Raw genomic sequence first — 23,995 nt, forward strand, 5'->3', positions numbered from 1 at the left:
AATGTTATAGTACATAGATCGATTAATGGCATGCGTCATTACGTCACCACGCGACGCTATCCGACGTCTCCTCCAGAATTTCAAGTGTAAACGTATAGTTCGTCTTCGTGATGATGCCATATACAGTTTTGGGTGTTTCATTTTTTATTTTATGAACGCTTCAAGTGCAGTTAATTATTTGTACGTGCATACAGGCGACGGCAGTGTTGAAGCTCTTTTATTTGCCGTCAAACGGTTGACCGCTGCCGTGTGTGTGTCCTGTGGCAAAATACGGTGAAAAGTCCTACACGACGGTAATAGTTTGATTTAAAAAAAAATAAAATAAAAAATAACAGTAATAGTTTGATTAAGGTGTTTACATGTCTGTACTGCACTTCAATAATGTGACTAAAATAGGAGTACTCCACGTCTTAATTTGATTTGTGTTTACTTCGATTTTGACTTTAGCCGGATTAAGGTAATCAAAAATCTCTGTTTACATGGTAGACTCTTAATCAGAGTATTGTCTTAATCGTATTAAAATCGGATTATTGATGTCCATGTAAACGTACTGACTGAAGCCTGATCCTCTATGGTGTGGTACCCCTGATTTCATAAATAACTCCAAATCTCTCCGTGGATGATAAAAATCGAATATAAAACAGTATATAAAAAAATCTCAGCTTGGGTTTGACCTGTGCATTTGTACATAAAATGAAAAGTGTATGGAGAGGGTGAGCATTGCTAAAGTTCACCGATTAATAGTACGCTTTGTCAAGCCCAGGTTTCCCCGGCCAGGCAGCCTGTCAGATGGATGCCAGATTTACTAAAATGCTGTAATTGGATTGTAAAGAACCAGAGTGAGACGTATGTGAGCTGGTGCGCTATGACAGAACTATTCGCCTATGTATTTGTAAGGTTAAAGCCAAGAATGAGCGACAGAAAGAGGGAGAGAGGCATAGAAAAAAGGGTAACAGACTGTCTGTGTGGCCTTGCACTTGAAGAGAGGGAGTGAGAAAATATTAGGGGAGGAAGAAGGAGGTGTTGAATGATTGACAGGTAATAATAGGAGCCATTTGCTGATATTAATCACTTAGTGGCTCTTTGACCTGTAAACTACACCCCTTTTGCCTTAAACCAGGCCTTGTGTCTTTGATGTCTCCAACCTCAGGCCTCTAACTCTGCTGCCCATTCAGAGAAGCCAGGATGTGATGGCAACCTTGCACGATCACCTGACCAGCTACTGCGTCCATGTGTGTGCCGCTAGTATACTACAGGATGCCGAGAGCCACTACTGGAGTGACCCCAGCCCGTTTTACGAGGTACAGATGGCTGTAGCTTTTCTGGCAATATTTCAATAATAGCTCATGTTACGTGGAAGCCTGTTGAAGGCATTTCTTTAGGGTTGGGTTAGGTTATTGGAAGACAAAACATCCTGTACCTCTATACTGTGCTCAAGGACAAAGCTGTAGTTAAATCACACAGCATATTCACATTCAAATCATAAGTGTATCTGTATTGAAATGCTGTGACATTGGTTAATAAATGATAAATTGTTTTATTGTATTCTTAAGTAGGCTCCCTCTTAAATTCTTGGATTTGCATGCTGCTGTTGCACGTTGTCCTTGACTATTTAGTTGACTTATCTCAGGCTGTCATTAAAGGAGTCAGGTGTGTAGATCCAGCCTCAGTGCTGCCATACTAAAGAGCATTTTTATAAACGCATTCAAAACATCTCACTTATTTAAAATGCTTGAGGATGCTGTGCACATTTGTTACCAATCACAAATATCCCAGTCTCAGCCAACCTGACAAATTGAATAGAATCAGTATGTGTTCATGTAAAACCCTCTTTTCTTTCTTTCTTTCTTTCCTTCCTTTTTTATTTATTTATTTTTAAATACACATTAGGGCTAGGCAAGCCAATATATTGAATATTAGCTATATATTTGTGATTTGCTTTGTTTGTTTTTTTGTTTTTTTAGCAATATATAGTTTGGCATTGTGAATGTTTTGTTTTGTTTTATTGACCAGTGGAATACAAAGGATTATTTGGGAAAGCTGTTTAAAACTAAAATTGTTTATTTTTAATTACATTAAATATGGAATTTGTTGCTTAATTAATTTCTTATTTCATTTAAACTATTTTAATCAACATTTTTAATCACACATTTCATTTAACAGTTTGTTTACATAATCATCCAAAAATTATTTAATTTAATTGCATTTAAATTAAATTAAGATTTTAATTAAATTGTATTATTAAAATGTTTTAGATATAAAATAACATATAAGCAAATAATGGGTAAATTATGAAATTTGTGCACATGTATAAAAAAAAAAAAATATATATATATATATATATATATATATATATATATTGATTATTTTTAACTAGATTTTAACTTTGTGCTGTTAGCATTTTGAGTTCATTTGGCTGCAGTTACTGATAAATTAAATAATTAAATATTGTTTAATAAAATTCAAAACTTTTTCAGACCAAATGAGAAGCATTGGTATTTACATTTAAATAGCATAAGGATATCAATCGGAAAAATGATCTTGGGTGTATTGCTAGTTATAAAGATTTTCTAGCTATATCATTCTCATAATGACCCTTCATCTAGTCATTTCAATGGGGCTTGTGGTGCCCTGAGGCAGCGTTAGACTCAACCATCTGTGTGTTGAAGAGTGTAGCCCTAACCTTACCTCCATTAGGATATCCATGCACACATAAGCTCTCTCACGGATACATACCCACACATCCGCCCGTTGCGGGGCTGTGGGGCAGACTGCCCTGCTGTGTGCAGGTGTGCGGCTGGCTCTGCGAGTCTGCTCCTCTGTTGACCTGTATCCCCTCTTCCCCCACCTCTCTTTTGCCTTCTTCTATTCACCCCTCCATTTCACTTCCTCCTGAGCAAATGCCAAAGGGCCAAGCGCTTCCAGAGGCCCAGTCACTAGCACTAAATCCCTGGGTCCGGACGTGTGGTCATGGCCCTGTGTGTCTCTTTCTATGGCTGACTTAGCCCTGGCTCACTGGTGGACCACGTCCCAGCTCTCATTAGGAGATGTAGTACATGGTTGTTAATAATCTCTCTTTGGTCACACTGTGAACTCCTAATGCTGCTTCCTCTTTGCCTGAAAGTAATTAGCCTCTTAGGAAACAAGGGTCTCTCGTCCTTTTTTATCATTTTCGCCTTTTATGAATTGTTTCTAATTCTTGCTTCTCTGTTTGAGCTGTTTAGCATGTACAGTATCAAAAAATTCTGAAGCATTTCAGCAACATAAGTCTGACCCTTTAGATCAGTAATCCTGTTCTTGTTATGCACTAAATTTTAAAAAGAATATTGTGTCATAATTTGTTTTAATAAAAGTGCAGAAATAACTTATAACACACTTAAAGTTTCATTAAAACTTGTTTTTTAATTTAAACTTGATCATTTACCCAATGTATTTTGGATTATATAATACTCATACTTACAGGAAATATTTTAATTTGTTTAAATGCTTTAAAAGCTCTTAGTTGGAATTTATGCATAAAATATAGCTGCCTTTATATTTTTGGAAGAGGGTCTCTTGCAGGAGGATAACACCCCTGTTTTAAAGTGAAACAAACCAACTAATTCCACAAAACATCACATAATTCATCAAATCTGTTGTTTATACTTGCTCATGTTTATGCTGTTTTCCCAGGCCAAAAATGATATCACTTTCTGGAGGATAATGTCAATGGCTTTTGTTATTTAAAGGGATATTGCAAAAGACTAACAGGATGGAAAGTGAAATTAAGGACACAGGAAAAACCTGTAAAACTTAATTTAGGAAAAACCTATAAAACTGATATTTCAAAGAAAAACTTGTTTTGTTTGATCTATAGTTAAGAAAAAAATTAATAATATTAAATAATTTTCTTATGTTAAAAGATATGCTATTTTGCTGGTAAAAATAACAACATCTGCCTAATCTTCAAAAATAAAATAATTTAAAAACTCACTTATATGTTTACAGTAGGAAAAAATACACTCTAAAAAAATGGTGCTATATAGCACTAAAAGTGATTCTTTGGCTCGTAATCATATGGGGAACCACTTTTTGTGCTGTATAGCACCAAATCTTGGTGCTTCAGTGGTTCTTCAGCGGTTCTTCACTGGTTCTTTGGCATGACTGAGGGGCTATATAGCACCGCTTCCATATACAGAACCTGATAAGCTCCTGTATGGTTCTTCAGCTGTTCTTCAGTGGTTCTTTGGAGTGATTTACAAAGAACCTGTTAAGCCTCTTTAAAGATTCTTTACGAGCCAAAGAACCACTGTTGGTGCTGTTTAGCACCATTTTTGTTGAAGAAATACAATGCAATATGGCACATCATATGGTTCTACATAGCACCATTTGACAAAGGTGCTGTATAGCACCTTTAAAGATATGGTGCTATATTGCACCAAAAGTGGTTCCCCTATGATTACGAGCCAAGAACCACTTTTAGTGCTATATAGCACCTTTTTTTTTTTTTTAGAGTGAACACAAATGTACTCAATAATACACAATGTGATTTTCATTTTAAAATGAGTTACAAGTTAAAATTATGATATTTTATCTAATACATAGTCACACGTGATGAGACTTGAAATGTACTGCATAACAGGAATGACCTGGTCAGTCTACATGTATGTCTGGTTAATGTTCAGTGGAGCAGTGATTGAATATCCAGATTAAAACTTCAAAGTATCCATGTGCTCTCTCTCTCTCTCTCTCTCTCTCTGTGGTAATGAGGGGTCCAGGTGCAGCGTGCAGGTGGCATGACCATGAGGGTCTAGAGGAAGACTGTCTGGAAAGACCTTCTGTCTTTTTCATTCTCTTCTATTCTGTATATATTTGCCATGATATCATCATTATATCTTTACCAGTCTCTCTTTGTCTCTCTTTTTTTTTTTTTTTTTTGTCTCCTTCACCTTTTTTTTTCAGGGTGAAAGGTGTTCATTCTCCATCCAGATGTGGCACTATTTTCTCACAGGCCTGCGCAGTGACCTTTGGGGTGCAGTTGCCCCCGTACAGGCCCGGCAGACCCTGGCCCAGGTGCTGTGTGAGACCCTGGAGGTCTTAGTTCAGAGGTATTCAAGAGCGCGACCCTCCTACAAAAGACTCTCCCAGATCAGGTACTAGATATGAAGATAGTTTGAAAACCTGCCACATTTTAAATTAGTGCTGTTGCTACTTTTTAAATTGTGTGAGCAGGGAATGGGATCTTCCACCATTATATTACTACCATAACAATACCATTTCTTATCATTTTGTCTGTTCTGTGATTTTATTTACTATATTATGTATTAAAAAAGTTTGTTTTGTTCTTATACATCCATACGTGTGTGTGTGTGTGTGTGTGTGTGTGTGTGTAATATTATAAATAATTATGCATATGATTTTTTTATTTTATTTTATTCTTTTGTGCTACTGTTAACAATACCAACCGTGCGTTTCTTTCTTTCTTTCTTTCTGCCATTTCCTATTATATATTATCGATACTGAAACCGAATGTTATGAAAATCATTCATTTCCACAATTTTTCACAAATAGGGCTGGTTCTACATAACAATCGGCTCACAATTCCCAGCCCTAAAGAAGTATAAAAGAGTTTTTGAACTTGCTGGATTTTGTAAGAGTCTGGCTGTTGCCAACAACTTGAACTGCTTTATTTCTCATGTACCATTTAGTGTAGCATATAGCATTCATGTGCATTGGATTGTTGCGTTGTGGAGATGTGTCATGCAGAAAATGGGCATGCATGGTTAAAGTCGCCCGTCTACATCTTGTGGTCAGCAGTCACACTCAAGCACATTCTAACAGAGAGCAGTCATCCATGCTGTCTGATTGAATGATCTTACCGTATTTCTGCTGCATTGAGAAGCACAAGCCCACCTACTATCAGGAACCTCGGGCTTAGCAGACAGTGTTGAATGCTTTAGTGATTATGCCGGTGTTCGGGCCGGGGGTCAAAGCAGATCTCCAGATTTGTAAAACAGTCTCTCTTTGTTAGCACATGGCCCTGCTTCAGCGCCTGGCGGAGGGCCCGATTCTTTCATGCTAGACCGGGTCCAACCGCTCAGGCCTTGTGCGTAGCATTAACACATACTTAAAGTGGTTAAAGATGCCACAAGAGCACGCTTCCCCTCCACTCCAGGACTGATGAGAAAGAGCAGATCGCCCAGGGCCGCAGGGAAGGAATGAATGGAGGGACCGGTTTTTGTTTCAGTAGATGAGCTTAGCTGCAAGGACACCCGGTTATGAGCTCTTCGGTGCCGGCTGAGCTCAGGGTCTGCCAAGCAGATGGGCTCTGCCTCTGCTCCCTTCTCTTTTTCTCCTATCTGGTGAAAGGGGAACGTCCCCTGTGCTATAAAGCAGAACTTGGTGGTAAGTGATGAAAAGTTGCGTTTGATAGGGAAACCAAAGTGGGTAGCATGACCTCTCTGGATGCTGAGAGACTGTACAGAAGAACACACATTCAGTGGTTTGAACTGAGTTGGACATGCATGTACTGTATTTAAGATTTGAGTTACTGATACGTGTGTAATTGAAAGTAGATGCATGATATAGTAGTGGTTGATATTATTGGATATGATATGTAATTTTTCATGCTGATTTTCTTTATTTTTTACATTTAGTTTTTTACATCATACATGCATCAAGCCTGCATAAAATCAAATTTATCAGCAACTACTGTACATTTATCAAATAAATGCTGTTCTTTCTGTTCATCAAAGAATCCTGAAATATGTCAGTGCCGATAGCCTTGTGGGCAGCACGCTGACATATAGCGTGGTTGCGCTTCGGGCATCCCGAGTTCGAATCCAGGCTCAAGGACCTTTCTCTCTCTCCTACTTTACTTCGTACTGTCGTACTATATAAAAATATATATTTTTCAGGAATCATTGATGAATAGAAAGAACAGCATCTATTTGATAAATGTTTTCAAAACATATTAAGCAGCCACAACCGTTTTTTTAACATCGATAATACGGTAATAAGAAATCTTTCTTGATCACCAGATCAACATATTAGAATAATTACGGGCAGATCATGTGACACTGAAGTAATGGCTGCTAAAAAAAGAGAGAAAAAGAGAGAAAGAAGAAGAGAGAAAAGTCATAATGCTTAATATGGATGTTGTCAGAATGGACGTTGCTTTTTAATGAAAAGAGTCAGTTGCCTTTTTGGCAGAGGCGTCACTTGTTTGTTTAGAACTTGCATGAGCATTAGCCGGCTCTGAAAAATGCAGTTTTTAGAGGGTGATTTTAGATAGAAAGCACTGAATTAATATATTATAATAAAATGTATGATTCACTAAATTTATGATCACACACAAAAAATAAACAGTAATGCTGTCTATCAGCATGTGCAGCCAGCTCTATATTGAGGGTAATGTTATGGTTTAGTATACAGTATGTTTCAGCATTATTTAGGCAATCATCACTGATTGGCACGACCAATGAAATCTTCCTATTAATATCCAAAAATAAATGATCAACTAGCAAATATGCCCATATAGTGTAGCTATATCAAATAGCACATATTAGACAGAAACACATTTGACTTTTTACTAGAAAATGTTGGTTTGGGCACAGTGTGACAGTGCAGCGGAGTTATTCCTAATATGTGGTGTCTCATTGCCTCCTCCAGGACTGATATTACAGCTATTCTGCTGTGTGTGGAGCATCTGATGTGGAGTGTGTGTGACTCTGTGGAGGAGTTGCTAAGGCCTGATGCAGCCCGTGGATCTTGGATGTGGTCCATACACAGTCTGTGTAACCAGTTACTGACCGTACTGATCGTCCTTACATCACCTCTAGCAGAGCTGCACAGGTAACATGAGTCAGAAGAAACTTGTGGGATTATTGTGACTTAAAGAGGCAAGATTAATACATTGATCAAAATGTGTTCCCCTCTCTCTGTATATTTATATATTTATTTTTATTCTCTAGGGTTTTTCAAGGAGGCTGTGGTGGAGGAGGCAGCAGAACTCCAAAGTTTCCAGAGGGAGTGAAGAGTCATGAAACAAAGTGGCTGAGTGTTATCAACCCAAAACTGTTCACAGAGGAGCTGCTGAGGTACTGATGGCACTAAGATTGCACAGATACTATTTGAACTGAACTGAGCTGGACGATGACATCACTGAATCAATGATAAACTGACCTTAACTGAAAATTGAGTCTTTACTGTTGTCCTTTTGCATTACTACACACTATTTTCCTATGTAATACTGTAAAGCTGCTTTGACACAATCTGTATTGTTAAAAGCACTACATAAATAAGAGTGACTTGACTTTACTTGACTAAGCAACAAATAAAAGTGTTCATGCCATAGTTAGTTAGAATGATTAACTCATTAAAGCCATTTTCCCCCAGAGATGTCTTGTAGTTTGAATTACACTACCATTTAAAATTGGGGTTGATAACATTTAAAAAAAAAAAAAAAAAAAAATTGTTTAAATATGTCTTTATGCTCGCCAGGGCTGCATTTATTTGATCAAAAATTATTTATATGACATTATTACAATTTATTCTTTTGATGGTAAAACTGAATTTTCAGCAGTCATTACTCCAGTCTTCAGTGTCACATGATCTTTCAGAAATCATTCTAATATGCTGATTTGTTGCTCAAACATTTCTTCTTATTATTAATATTAAAAACTTTTTTTCTTTTTTTTTTCTTTTTTTTTTGCAGAAGCTGAAAGTTCAAAAGAACAGTATTTTCTTAAATGTTAATGTAAAAAAAATATATCTATCTACGCATATGAACATACTATGTGGTTCTTCTGTAATTTCTAAGTGTACTTTTCAGGTAATTATGATTTAAATAAAATATATTTAAATATAACAACTACTGAGGTGGACACATTAAACAAATAGTAATAATATTGAGAAGAATACAAAAAAAATACTGCTATTACTTTTTATAATGTAATGTCACCTTCAAAAAGCGTTCCAATCTGATTGCATAATAATGTAATATTATAAAAAAAAAATACTTGTAACACATTTCCAAGTCTGCATAAGGCGCAAAAGCGTCACTAGATTGCTGTGTATCTTTATTACAGAGCCCATTTTTAAATTTTATTACAAGAAAAACACATAACTTACACATTATAGTGAGTTCTTGCAGCTCACCCAAATGAGGCTAGCACGGCCTTTCAGTTTTCGTTCATGTGTTAGATGCACACAAACACAGTTAATACATTACTGCAGCCACCAGACCCCCAGACTCACCGCCCTAATGCAGACCAGATGCAGATGCCATAGTTAGTCATGCTGTTTATGCTGACATGCACTGCAGGTCTTCAGTCCGGGTGTGAAAGGCTGAAACGGAGCCTGTAGGAGGATTGTGAAGCCAGGCAGAATGTCAGGCACATCTCACATCACCCTCCTCAAGCCCCCCAGCACAGCTCCAGACTCCCACTCCAGCGTGATATCATCGCATGTCCCGCTTACACAAATCACCGGTCGTCAGCCCCACCGGCTCCACTTCCATGAAGTCGCAGGGATTTAAATTAGTGCATTTTTATTGCCTGCTCCATTTTTATTTATTTGTTTAGCCTCGCTGTGTTCAAGACTCCCTGAGGGTCTTGCGGTGAGGGCCCCACCAGAGCTAAGAGGCCAGACACCAAAATCAAACTCTTCTCCTTACTCAAACACTCAAACCAACTGACAGTTTGGATTATTAAATAAAAAAGTAATAAAAGAGACAAGAAATATCAATAAATCAGGGAGCATTATGGACAGGAAGGAGATTTTTTTTTAGTTACACTCGTGTAAGATCAAGATAGAGTGAAACCTGACCTCATGGTGTAGCTTACAGATTTATCAGGACCGTTAAAGTGGGATATCGGGTGGATTACCAGCCCTTTGACATGACAAAGCTGTTGCTTAACTAAAGCCTAATGTTCCCCTGTTATGTAGCAGAACTCACCCTGCCTCGTTTTTTGTGTCTTTATGAGTTTCACATTTGCTCTTCACCCAAGCTCAGAAATAACTAATGATAATTAGTGCTATTTTTTTTTTTTTTTTGCATGACAGTCCATTGGAATGTCAGTGGGCAAGTTAAATTTTTTTTTTTTTTTTTTTTGCATTAGGCATGTTTATCTGACACTTTTAGAAGAATCTGCATAAAAGGCAACTAAAACACTTAACTATTGCTAACTGTATGAACTATTGACTTTTGTGTTACATTTATTTATATCCTGTTTCATAACACATTTATTATGTTGGCTGATTAAAGGGATAGTGAAATGCGACTACATTTACTGTTATTCTGAAAGTTGTCTCTGACAGAATCCATTCATCACAATAGGAATTCATACAATTAGGAAATTCAGATGCAGGCGAATAATTTCTTTACATGGATTTCACATCGGGTTCACCTATATTTTTGTTGGTCACTATATTTGTTGTGATGACCAACAGAAAACCACTTGTTTTGAAAGTGACCTCTGTATGAGCTGTATTTCATACATTGCTACCATTGATAGACAAAGAACTGCTTTTTTGGCCACAAAATTTCATCAATAATTTACTAATGTGACCGCACTTTAATATATATTATCTATAATATAACAATTAAAATTCAATACTCCACTCAGTCTCTCTGCTTTTAACAAAAATCATTAATTTTTATTATTATTATTAGTAGTAGTAGTAGTAGTTTACTTTAGTTTTTATTTATTTATTCACATAATTTTTTTTTTTTTACAAAACCGTAGTTTATTATCTGGTGTAGCCCAAATAATGTGGTTTGGTTAAGGAAGGTAAGCAGTAATTGACCTAAGTCAGTGTAGAAGCCATGTTGAATTTTACACTAAGGAACAGACTGTCGCAACTGTAATAGTTGTTACAACTGTATAAAGGTCATCAATCATATGATCACGTGTATGTTTTAAAACTCACAACTTTCAATTTGGATTTCTATTTTTTTCTACTGATCTTTAAAAAAAAAAATTTATGGAAGATGTTTTGTCATCTGAACAACTGGCATATTGTTAAACAACAATGCAATCCATTGAACACTGTTCTTTCATCCCTCACTGTCTTGTTTCCATTCCTGTCAAAAATTAAACATGACACTACACCGACTAAGGTCTATGGTTTTCTGTTTCAATGAAGATCACATGACATTGGATTCTTTGTGATAGAACTGTTGTTCTAATGTGTTCATTTGAATGAAGAGGAAATGTCCTTGGATTCCTAACATTTTTTACATTACGAATTCTTTCTACAGCAACTGTAATGTGGCTTTAGACTTTATCCAAAAATCAGCATATTAGAATTCTTTTTGAAAGATCATCTGATGCCATCACAGAAATAAAGTACATTGTAAAACTTGTTAAAATAGAAATTTCAAATTGTAATAATATTTCACAGTATTACTGTATGTTTTTTTTGTTTTTTTTGATCAAATAAATGCAGCCTTGGTGAACACAAGATGGTTCTTTGAAAAAAAAAAAAAAAAAAAAAGTAAAAATTAAAAAGTCAGACTAATTTTAAATGTTTGAACATTGACATGACCTTAATTTTATTTATTTATGGTTTTTAAGGGATTTTCCAGCTCGTGAGGGATCTTCTTTATGTCTGTTTGAGCTACTGGCATCTGAACCCTGTTATAATCCTGCTGTACTTCTGCAGACCATCCTTCACAAAGACTGTTTCCTGCTACAGATCATCATCTCATACTCATGTAAGACTCTTAAAGCCCTGACACACTTCTTGGACTGTACATGTACCCTTACCAAAGATTCCAGATGAGGTCATTTTTTGCTATTGCTCTAATGAAGCATGCTGAAAGTTGGCGAAATATCCAAAAATATAGTTTAGTTGGCTTGCCAAAATGTTGCTTCATCTCCACACGTGTTTGAGTCTGTTGTCGGTTACAGAGCAGAAGAGAGGCCTGCAATGAGAAAATACGAGGAAATGCTCTTTGAAGCACGTCAGCGCTTTCATTGGTTTCCACAAATGAATTTAGCACAATTTATTGGTGGAAAGACTGATTAGCTGTAAGGATGGCCCAGTGACCTTGCTGCTCTTAATAGCCTGCACCTGTTTTTAATGGGTCTTCTTTTCGCACGTCTCCTCTTATGTTCAATAGGCTGTTGTGTGCACTTGTGAACTGATCACAAGACGACAACATCGCTCGAGTCGCCCAACACCTGTGCAGAGGAATCATGCTGAGTCCTTTCATTCTCGCTAAATGCGCCATAGAAATCACTAATTGCTAGTCTAAAATTTGAAATGACACTCTGTTGAATTTGCTAACAAGTAAATGCTAGCTGAGGCCTTGAGAGGCTCATCCCAATCAGACACATTTGATACTTATGATTTTGCGAAGTAAGACAGATCCACCTGGATTTTACGCTATCACGTTTGCGTCTTTCATCCTCAGGGGCATCAGAGATTCATCCGGACTGTTGTGAGAATGTCGTTTTACTCACTCATCATCGCACTCATCACCCTCCTCATGCTTTCTGAATCAATAGACCTCAGTAATAAACACTCATGTGAGAGCAAAGTGAATGACCTTTAAAGATTTTCCTCTTTCTTCCTTCCACTCTGAAAAGTCTAACCTTTAAAGGCTGTTTTGTGCTTGCACATTAATTCACATTATGGCGGAGCTCATTAATAACCAAGCTCGGCTGAGAGCACGTCTTCCTGCACGTTCTGGTGTGGGAATCACGTCGCCGTAAATCAACACTGCCTGGCCGCAGCCTGGCTAATTAAGAAGAAACGCGGTGGCTTGGTTGTCTACCGTTTAGAGAAAGCTCTTTTAAAGTTCCTCGCTCGAGCGCTGTCTCTCAGCACAGTTTGGGAGCGTTTAGCGCTAAGCTGTGCTCTAAATAGGAGCTTGTTCGTGCGATTCTTTGAGGAACTGATAGCGATGTCTTGTTCCAATTAAGGGCCTCCAGTGGAAACTCATCTGTGAGGCCTGGTAGAAAATCAACAGGTGTGTTTGTTGGCAACACGTCAAGGTTGCAAAGGTTTGTTAGCGGAGGATAGAATTGGTTTGTGGAATCCCTTCCCTTGAGGAACACCAGCAGTTCATTTATCACGGTTCATCCAGTGGCTCGTAAATGGATGATTGCGAAGAGGCAGGTCATTAACCTGTCTGGCCCTTTACTGCCCCTTGTGGCTATTTATGTAAGTCCACCATTTTGTTGCAAAAGGGAAACAGGGAATCAAATTATGAATTTGTGACATGATAAACCGTACTGGAACCTGCATTCCTATGATAAACTTTTTTAAATAGCATTTAAGTATTGTCAAGGCTATTTAAAAAAGTTAATATTATGACATTTGTTATGATGTAATTATTTTAAATAGAATTTTGCTAATTATTAGGTACACAAAGCTTTTGTGACCTAATTATGTTCATATTAATGAGAATTAATGGAATATTTTGTTCTTTTTTTAAATATTCTTACTACAAATTTAATTAATTTGTACTTGTTAAAAAAATTAACTGTCCCTTATACATTAATATAAATTATAATTAATATTTATTAAAGCCATAAGTAATGTAAGGAGTTTTTCTGGATCTAGAGAAGGAATTTTTGTATGTTAATATATATATTTTGAATAATTACACTGCATCTCATGGCATGATCAATTTCATAACGTATGTGTAAATAACAGATAATACTTTTTGAATTAGAAGAAGGACGAAAGGTTTTGGTATTGTTGGTACTGTTCCTTAAAACAATATTTAATTTGAATCTCGTAAAAGTGTTTGAAACCAAAAAAGTTAGATTTTTTTTGTTGTAAGCTGACCAAAAAAAAAAAAAGAAAAAGTAAACTGTTACATTGAAAATGTATGGTTTTACACGACCCCTATGGAAATGGTGGAGAATGGAAAAGATTATTACACTATTGCTAAAAATAAATGTTTTTGTTCTTTGAACAATTAAAAATGCACATTAATTCAAAACAAAAAAAGTCTTCAAAACTTTCCTTTTCCTCTTACTCCTGTCCTCCAACCAAGCTCTGATGTAAACCTGTCTTTAGCGATTTGATAATTACAGTGAAATACAGAACAAGACACCAAACAATCTCACAAAGTAAGTGAAATGGCATCTATACCAGTGTCCTCACACATGTACCAAAAGAAAGCAGAGTAGATTCCTATCAGTCCTTCAGCAGCAGCAGCAGCAGAATTCAGGATCCCTGTTAAGCAAAGCAGTGTTAGCTAACCGCACACTCTACTACGACAGGTAATTTAGGCCTGTCATTTCAAAACAGTCCAACATTTGTCAAAAAAGTGCAAACAGCAGGCCGCTTTCTATCAAAGATGCTCATTGAATGCTGCGTTGCATTCAATCGCCTATTCAAACGCCTGTCATCTCTAGGAAGCGAGACTGACAGGGGCTGAACCAAAGGCACAACCATCCTGCATTCTCTACAACCCCACAGGCCTGACAACATTTGGACAAGGGCATTCAGTCACATCTTGTTGCTGTGGTCTCATCTTTCATGTGTTTGTCCAGACAGTCAATTGGCTTTTTGGTTCATACATTTCCTGTGCTAGGCTCAGATGTCGTGCAATATGTAATAAGCTCAAACTTTTGTTTTGTTTAGATATGTACTTCATATACCAATCATATTGTTAAGTCATTAGGATTGTGGTTATTTTTATTTTTGATGTCACTTAAAATAACTATGATAATGTACTTTCAGGTCTCTGTGTAGACAGAGGAACAGAGGTGTCCCCTGATGCTCACACAGCAGCTGCGGAGTTTTTGGAAGCTGTTTTTTCCATCCTGTCCTCCCTCAACTCCCTCCCCAGGGCTTTAACTCGAGCGCTAGAGGGCTACCTGGACCAGAGACACCTTTGGGAGCACTTTTACAACTTAGCAGGTGCAGCCATGCAAGAATTTTTCCATGCTCTGTCCTACATTTGTTTAGACTTCAAAAGGACAAAATTTTAGTCAGATGTGGCCATTCAGTTACAGTCCAGTTGGAAACCGCTATCACCATGTGCCCCTACTGTCTCCCCTAATTGCCTCAATATCAAATCTGACCAGCTGGAAGCCCATCATCAAATCAAAGCCATAATTAAACCTTCAGCTGTCTCTTTGATTGCTTATTTATTTACATTTCTGCCTTCTCCTTTTTCCTCTCTGTAAAAGCCACAGCATGAACATTTTTCATTGTGTTAATGGTTACCGTATTGATTTTGCATGCTGACATAGAAACTGCAATTATGACCTGACACCTTTTGATTCAGCTTTGATTCAGGGGGTTTAATCCAAGCTGAAGCTCTCATGTTTTTGTGTTTTATTACATGTGAGAGGTAATTATAGTTGCACAAATTAGACAAATGACAGAGGAGGGAGCAGGAGACTGTGTATTGTATGCTGTTATTCTGATGTAAGGTGTTGTGTTTTCGGCCTAATTGACCATGTCCTTTCTTCCCTAAAGATAATCTTATAAAGTTTGCTTTGCACCTTGATTGTGCCATTTAGCAGAGCTAATTGGGCTGGTCAGGAAAAGGATCAGTATTAGAATTATTTATTTGTTTGTTCTACTGGTACTTTTTGGCACTGTGGATGTTTAGGAATTTAAGTCCCTTAAAACACACGTTTAAAATGCATTATTTTATTTCATTGTTTGCATCACAGAAATGTTCAGCCATTTTGCTTTCCCTTGTTTCCCTGGTACTTATGTCATGTCCATGACATAATGATAACGCAATGAGATATAATATTGATGAAAAATGTATATAAATCATTTTTACGCAGATTGATTTATGTTTATATGACTCTTTGATCTCATCATATCTGTGGGACAAAAGTAACATGATACAATCAATACATTAAAGTAATTTAAATTGTTGCAAAACTAATGTAGATTTAATAAGTTTTAATGTAACAGTCATATAACAAAAAAGTTGAACTGAAATCTATTAGCTTAAATAAATAAATAAATAAAACACTATTATTGGCAAAGGAAAATTGCAGATAGATGAAGAAATGATGAGTTCTGTCTCGCTTCTTCTTTGAGGTAATGTCCTGTGACCAAATATGACATAATCATAAAGATTTTTACACAGTATCTAATGAATTTACAAAATAAGTTTGATATACTTATTAAATTCCTGTCATTTAGACTATTCTCTTTCTTCCAGACTCCAGTAAAGAGGAGCCGGCCTTGTTTAAATACATCAGGTCCATTGTTTGTGAATCCACTAGCAAACTTTTGATCCACCTGGTCAGCATGATGCAGGCATATAAAGACCAGTCTGAACCCATGGTTGGACAACACCTACCAGAAAATGTCCTAAGTAAAATTCCAAAAGAGTGGAACTACATTGCAAGTTTCCAAGATCCCAAGTTTAATGAAACCAGCAAGAGTAAGCAAAGTTTTATTAGCAGTAACCTTTGTACCATTTTTTTTTTAACTGCATAAAACATCTGTTGGAAACTGTGCAGTCTTGTTTAAGAAAAAAAAAAAATCTATCCAACGCTCATTGTTTCTCTCTCTTCTTATCAGACAACATGAATCTAGCTATCCAAGCCCTCTCTTTCATCTTCACCAACCTTCCATCAACCATAGCCTCCCTTCCACTGCCTGTACGCTTCCTGTTCACTGTGGCAGAGAAGAGGCTTTCCCAGCATGCCAGACAGCTGAGGTCTACCGGCCTGCTCCTCTGGGTCATATTGGTCAGCCTCTGTCAGGATCTAGAAAATGGGGACACCCTGGAGCTCTTGTCTGGACAGCCCCTGGAGAGAGGGGCCAAGGATAAGCTGAGTCTGTTATCGGAATGTCTGCAGGTCAGTCTGGGCCAGCAGAAGGGCGTTCCCAAGCCTCTGGTCCATAAGGTGCTCCAGGGCCTGGAAGAGAAGAGGCCCAAATGGACCATCATGCAGCTGCAGAAGGCACGAAAGCTTTGCTGTGATAGGTGAGATTTTGAAAGAAGCCTGATGGAATATTTTCCCAAGTTATCCCAATTTAAACCCATAATAGCAAATTCATCGTTAAGTTTATTCATTATATGAAAGACATTTTGAAGCGTTTAACCAGTTAACTATTCTATTAATGTCTTCATTGTCTGCCAGTTGATATTTTGATGTCATTTAAAGATTTCAGTCTCGCAATTCATTCATTTTTTTAAAATTAACTTCACTCTTCATCTTTTGGCAAAATAGTTGTGTTGTTTTCTGTGTGTGTGTGTGTGTTCTTTTTCCCCCTAGTCTGTAGCTAGTTGTTTCAAGTCTTTTGATATGTGTACATCAAAATGGGTTTGATGTCACCCATAGGATTTGAGTGCAGAAATCTGACTTGAACCACTGAAGAAAGTGTTGCAATCCTTGAATCATGTACTTTAAATCATCTTAGCAATATTAATATTTTTATGTATAAATCTGTGATTCAGTATTTATTTATTTTTTAACACTACTTTTTCTCGGAATTTTTTCTCCAAATCCGAGTTTGAAAACCCCTGCCTTAAATAATGATCCTGTACTAATCATTTCTTCAAACGATTGATTTTTGAGCACTTTTGAAAAGTGACCTATACTTAATGTTATTTTTCATTGTTGCCAAAAAAAAACAAAAAACTTTTACCGTATAGTCTAAGTCATGTCCAGAACAAAAGCTCAGAGTTAATTACCCTTATTGAAAATGATTTAGCATCATAACAGAGCTGGGAAAAAAATAAATAAAACTTTTAGTGTTCCGAGAAACGCTGCTCCTAGTGACAGGAAAGACAAAAAAAAGAGTGAGGGCAAAAAAAAGGAGATAGCAAAAAGGAAGAGTGATTATGTATTGCCTGTCTTAGACAGTCAGTGGAACCATTACTATTCATTAAAATAACCTTCACTTTCAGGCACTGCCTCCGGTGTAAACAATCAACGTACAGTGTGTCGGCGGAAAGCGGGTTCTCTGAAAAACACCCCCCCACCCCGGCTTGTCAACACACACACAAATGCATACACACACACACCTCCCTCATCTCTTGTCTTTGCAAAGTAATTTGTAGAGGAGAAGATGATTGTTCTCCATCACGGTGACCCTGGCAGGCTTTGACGGCATGCATGCACAGATGAAGATGAATGCAGTGGATTCCGTGGGCGGAGGGGGTGTTCTGCTTCTTTCGGGGCACATTGGTCCTAATGACGTGATTGATAGCTTGTCCCGGATCCGACGGGCCTCTCATTAATCAAGCCGCTGACTGGATCCAATCATTTGCTTCACCTGCACACTGATGGACAGGGAAGGATACAGGCACAGGTGCTGACACCCCGCTCACCGGCTGGGCTGGCCAGGGCCTCGCCGCTTTTCTCGGTGTCATTGAAGCTAAAGGCTTGCCTGACAGGCGACACTTTCCTTGTCACTTTGTGATTGAAAAATAAAAAAAGGAAGGAAGAAGGAATGGGGGAAACAATGACGGTGTGTGTGTGTGTGTGTGGGGGGGGGTGTATCAGATGGGAAGTGTGGTGAGGGTGATGAGGCATGCTGGATAGAGAGGAAGGGCACGGGAATGAGTGCGTTGAGGGGACCTTGAGGTTATGGCGAGCGGCACTGTGTCTCTAACTGTTGATCTGTCCTTCGTCTCACTCTCTTTACTACGTTTTTTTTTTTTTCTTCCTTCATTTTTGCCCAAAGGAACTCCATGTAGCAAATCATGTGACTAAACTGTTTTGCCACAACTGGCAAAATGCAGGCATTTTTGTACTGTTATTTTGATATTTGATCACATCCCCAAAGGTCACAAAAGCTACAGTAAATGTCAATTGATGGGTTGTGAATAAAAGCACCTTTGATTTGCTAAAGACTCATGAATATTCATTCATTCATTCTTAATCTTGCATGCTTTTTGTTGCTAGCAGTCAGCATAAAATATTAAGGTAGCTATATATTTTGTGAAATATTATTTGGAAGACATCTTTATTCTACCCACCACCAGAGTACTATTAGATGTATACACCTTAAGATAAACAAAAATGATGCCTTTCTGTAGACTCAAACAATTGTGCTTAATATCTCTCCAAATGTATACATTTTAAGAGTATTTTTAAATGAATTTTTATTATTATCATTCATAGTAGTAGTAGTAGTAGTATTTTTACCAATTTAAAAACGATTTACTATATATATTAATTAAAATCGCCCAATAAAATGAACTGGGAACTGCCTTTAGAAGTATTTAAATTGAGTAATATAATAACTATTTTGCATTTATTTCATGTTAACCCCCCTCTCTCTTTTATGTGTTCCTCCATTAGTGTGTTTGAGCGTGTGGAAAGCGGCCCGGCGCAGGATAGAGGTGGGCCCGCGGAACTGACTGAGCATAAAATAAGGCAGTTGCTGCTGGAGCTGTGCCATAGAGCAGGTGGCAGCCAGCACCTCCGGCAAATCCATCACAGCATCCAGCTCAATGAGGTAGCGAATTGCTGTTTTTCACCAAGCAATTAGGTGGCTGTTAGCCTGAGGCAGACAGTGTGACCTGAAGCTGAGGGGAACGCCTGTGCAGAGCTGCTGCATGGAGACACAACTGCATCCAGACGCTGCTGCGAGGCTTCTCGTAACAGCCTTGACCTGATTGAAAAAGCGACTGGGAAATAACAGCATCTTAAACAACAGAGATAATAAAAATTCAAGGGAAGGGTTCACAAATTAGTCAAAGTCTTTCTCCACACTTACACTACACTTTTTTGCCCCTTGCTCTACTTAACAATAAGAACACATCTTGGGAAATTAGTGCAACTCTCACTTAAGTCTAATCTTGAGGACAATTCTTTGTGTCATATCTATACATAACTTTGTCCTCTTCCAATGTCCTGTTTTCAAATCCTATTCCTAGATAGACTGATTAATTTCTACCATTGTCGGCCAATTACTTGGGGAATAGAGAGGAAAGAAATGGCCATTATGTCCAAAATTGGGTATGTAATAATTGTTGAAATGTACTAATTTGTCCAATGGTGTGTTTAAGAAGTCTGTAGAGACTCACTATTAATTTGACCACTTTAATAGTGTTTTAGTTTTGCTTAATGCAGTCTAATAATAAGACGTGTCCAGGTTCCTGTTCATTTTTCTACACTGGAATGGATGTTTATGAGCCTTGTGTCTTGTGTTTTTTGTGTGTAGGGTTTACTGAGGTCCGTCTTAACGCCGCTTCCAGAGACGCATCCACTTCTGGACTCCCCTTTGGGACCTGTCGTATTCTCCTCTGAAGCGAGCAGCCAAAACCAGTGTAAAACCCAGTTCAACCCCCTCACAGAGTGCAATTCTATTGGCCGTAACAAGTTCGATCAGGTTAGTCCTTTGTTATTTTCTTGAAGTGCCACGAGTGCTCCCAAATACTTGTCGTTCATGTAACTTTTATTTAAAGCAGTTTGTTAATGCCGTGAACTACTTCTCTACTCTTTCACGCTCGAGCGAGTGTAACTTTCCGTCAAGGCCACCAGGCAAGGTGAATATAAGAGAGAGGCTGAGAGACTTTAAACTGCTTCTCTAGGATGAACTCGACAATTCTCCATAGGTCGTTCTGTCCCTAAGCAATATTTTAGTGTGAAGGGAAGACACAAAGCAAAACATTAAAAAAGGTTAACCAAAAGAGCAGAGAATTTGAAAACACTTGAAAGGTGAACTCTTCAAGTGTGATGTGGCTTTGAACAAAGGGTGGGAAAAAAAAGCATCCCTTGCGTGTTGAAGACGGTGTAGGTTGAAGGTTTAATTACAAGAGCCATGGTCCTCTTTTGGCTTTCTCTTAAAGGTAGGATAAAGTTTTCTCTGCTCATGTCATGAGACTTTTTGCTACGCCTTTGAAGCCAGAAAGTCTGCAACCTTCTTTTTTTAAGGGGAACTTTTCCTTTCATTATCTTATTTGGCTCAGAGTTTTGCGTCGGTTAAAATGCAAGTTCTTTTCCCGTCGTTAGGCACTAGCTGCCGTGTTCTTAATCCCTTTTGTTTTCTCCTTATCGCTCACGCTCGCATTGCTTTGCATAAAACACCTTATTAAGGGGATGATTAAAAAGCCTCCTCGCCTTCAGGTGGCTGCGCTGTTTGTCAAATCAAATGGAGGCAGAAAAAACGAATGCTGATCCATCAATCAGCCGGTCGGAGAATAGGAGGGGCTGGCACGCTTCTGTCCTTTTGTCAATAAAAAAAAAACAAAACTCAGCTTCAAGTTAAGAGTGACATTCTGGCTATCAAAACAATCGGATTTCATTTGGCTCCCTAACAAAGGGATGGTCCACTCGTGGGTGAGGGAAACCTTGGGCGGCTCGCCACGAACAACGGCGAGAAGAATAACGACTCCTCTTGCAAAATTGATTTATCTTTTTATAAATGATGGTACATCCCTCCCCAAATGGATTTATAAATTAATTCCTGTCTTATTGGAATAAAAACCTTCTTGTGCAGACATGATAGATAGATCGCATTGGGGTGGCCTTGTTCGGGACCCCCTCCTCCTTGGTTAGTCCAGCCCAGCTGGAGCAGTAATTTACTGATCATATTAACTCTGATTAATAACGAACAATACTCGCTGCTCATTTATCAACAGGCTGCTATGGGTGAGAGGGAGTGGGATTGGGCCCAACTGCTGCCAGCCTATCAGAGCATGAGTCAGGTGACCTTCACGACGCTGCTCGCTAACAGGTAATGGCTGCTGCTCTCGTTCGCACACAGTCGCCCCCTCCTTTCGCTTACACACTGTTGAAGTGCTGCCTCTCATGTCCCACCATGTACCTCTGTAATGAATGTGAATATGTGTAGAGGATCCTGTGACCGTTTGAATGTTCACGCTTGTCTGTGTGTGTCAGCTTCTAGAGGCATTATGGTTTGGCTGCATATGCCTCATCTGACCTGTGTTTGTGAATTTTTAGGTATAGATGTTGCCGTCTCTATGTGAGTTCATGGTTTCCTTCAAGATTTTAATTCCCAGCATCCCTTCTTTCTCAAAGTTTGGTGAAGAAAGTGCTTTTCCACTGAGAGCTTGCTAAAGAAGCACAGCTCCATCATAGTGTTGAGAGAGAGAGAAAAAAAAAGGAAAGCGTATCTGAGCTCACTGTGCGGAGAAAATGAAGTGTCTGCGTTTTTAGAACTGAGTGGAAATCACAACCTGACATGTGTCAAGCTGAGGTTACTGAGGGATCTTGTGTGATTGAGCTTTAGTTTAAGTGCCATATAAGTATGCCGGTTTAAAATAATATCTCAAACAAAAGCCAGAGTTTGATCAATTTGCTCCAAATGATCCGTGAGTTCAGTGTTAGTTTGACAGCTTGACAAAAGAAAATCAGTTTCAATCACTGATTCTTTCTGAAATGTTGAGTAAAACAAGATTTTAGTCAACAGATGAAATATCAATTCTAAAACAATAATTGTAGTTGGTTTCTTTTTCAGGAAAGCGTGGAAGAGTGTATCTATTTGTATGCCCTGGTCAACATTTATTTTAAGATTTTCACTGTTTCAATGACATTTAGCTTTTTTGCAGTATGCTATAAATAAATAAATAAATACACTAAAAATAACTCTTTGGCTGAACATGATTCAATCATGGACAGTGGTTCCGTGTCTAATTTTAGTTGAGTTTACTCAGTTTGCCTTAGTTCATTCTGCAAGAAACATTTGAGTAGAGATAACATGTTTCCCTTGTGTGGAACCACTGCCCATGCAAATTCAGCCAGTGTGTTATAATAACATATTAGCAAGTAAAATATAACTTTTCTTTACACATATGATGTTGGCAGTTTAAGGATGGTACTATGTACATCCCTAGCACTCCCATTAGAGTTGCTTTTCTCAACCCATACACACGCTCCACACTCCAAAAACACCAACATAACAGAAAGTCTTTTTAAATGCTAACATAATAGAACATTAGACATTAACAAGTCTCTGTTTTCTCACTTTATTTCAAAATTTTCTCTCCCTATATCCAGCCCTGTGCAAAGCAAGATGGGAAGTGTAAAACTTATTTTGAGCTGCTCGATTGAAACATGTTCTTTCAAAATGAAAACACTGAGTTAAACCAAAAAGTAACCATTTCAAGTCAGTTTAACATGATGCAGTCATTTTTGAATGAGAAACCTGATACAATGGTGTTAAATCAAAATGAATTGTTTAAATAAAGTAAACGGTATCATTTTTTTTTTTTTCAGTGAATGGTTCTGTGATATGAAAAGTTTATTTTTAAAATAACAATTATTTCATGTAAGTCATAAAAATGATATATTAAGCATAATTACTGCAAATAGGCATTTTTAAGTTTAGTTTAATTTTAAGTAAATTATAGCATGCATAATGCAGGACTGTTTCAAAATATTTTTGTATGAATAAAAAAGGTAATTGGATTGAATTGGAGAACTTTTGATAGGGATTTGTTTCTTCTGGGAATCAGTGCCTACCCATGGTCCAGATTGTGTAGTTTCTACATGGAAGTGCAGCAGGTCAGTAGAACATGGACCTATTTCTGCGTACCTGGCAAATCACCTGCCCAGTCCGACTTGGAGAGCATCCAGATGTTAGTGTTTCCTTCACAGTGGGGTGCAACCTTTGAGAGCCTCTTTCTATGTTCAGTATCTCAATGATGGAGCACCTGCCCCCGTGGCTGAGCAGAGGTTCAGAAGAGGGGTGAAGGACAGAAGGTGAAGCTAGAAGGTGCTTTGGAAACTTAGAGAGTCGTACAGTAGACTTTGTTTGTGCAAATGGGGTCCATTCACCTTTATGAGTCATTAAGCTACGTCACTTAATCTATTTTTAGGTCCAGTTGACATAGGTAAGGGTTGGTCTCTAATTAGAATTTGCTTCATATAAAAACAAGAGAAGTCTTTCATGTCCTTATTCAGATAGCTGTTTGTTTGTGTAAACAGCTAAATGCGATAACATGTGGATTATCTACGAATGACCATGAATGAGTCAATTTAATGGAAAACCTGTTCAGACAGAGGTGAATTAAAAAAAAGAAAAAAAAAAGTTAAAAACGAGAACAAGGGAGAGAAAAAATAGTTGTAACGCAAGGTCTAATGTATGGGGAAAG

At 37.8% G+C, this 23,995-nt stretch overlaps 1 protein-coding gene across 3 annotated transcripts in view; it reads left to right on the forward strand.

The window, feature by feature from the left end:
- kiaa0825 (KIAA0825 ortholog) overlaps positions 1 to 23,995 on the forward strand; it is a 131,845-nt gene that overhangs the window by 37,734 nt on the left and 70,116 nt on the right. Inside the window, exons 9-19 of one of the 3 annotated variants that reach the window (XM_058775049.1) lie at positions 1,151 to 1,301; positions 4,942 to 5,132; positions 7,651 to 7,833; positions 7,953 to 8,078; positions 11,559 to 11,698; positions 14,686 to 14,865; positions 16,136 to 16,360; positions 16,501 to 16,909; positions 19,236 to 19,392; positions 20,101 to 20,268; positions 21,521 to 21,615. In XM_058775049.1, coding sequence (XP_058631032.1) covers positions 1,151 to 1,301; positions 4,942 to 5,132; positions 7,651 to 7,833; positions 7,953 to 8,078; positions 11,559 to 11,698; positions 14,686 to 14,865; positions 16,136 to 16,360; positions 16,501 to 16,909; positions 19,236 to 19,392; positions 20,101 to 20,268; positions 21,521 to 21,615 — 2,025 coding nt within the window. Of the gene's footprint in view, positions 1 to 1,150; positions 1,302 to 4,941; positions 5,133 to 7,650; positions 7,834 to 7,952; positions 8,079 to 11,558; positions 11,699 to 14,685; positions 14,866 to 16,135; positions 16,361 to 16,500; positions 16,910 to 17,836; positions 18,192 to 19,235; positions 19,393 to 20,100; positions 20,269 to 21,520; positions 21,616 to 23,995 lie in introns of those variants that run through there. The other 2 variants (XM_058775050.1, XM_058775051.1) reach the window with 2 other exon arrangements.

This window comes from Onychostoma macrolepis, chromosome 05 (genome assembly GCF_012432095.1).
Source record: "Onychostoma macrolepis isolate SWU-2019 chromosome 05, ASM1243209v1, whole genome shotgun sequence".
Classification (NCBI taxonomy): Eukaryota; Metazoa; Chordata; class Actinopteri; order Cypriniformes; family Cyprinidae; genus Onychostoma; species Onychostoma macrolepis.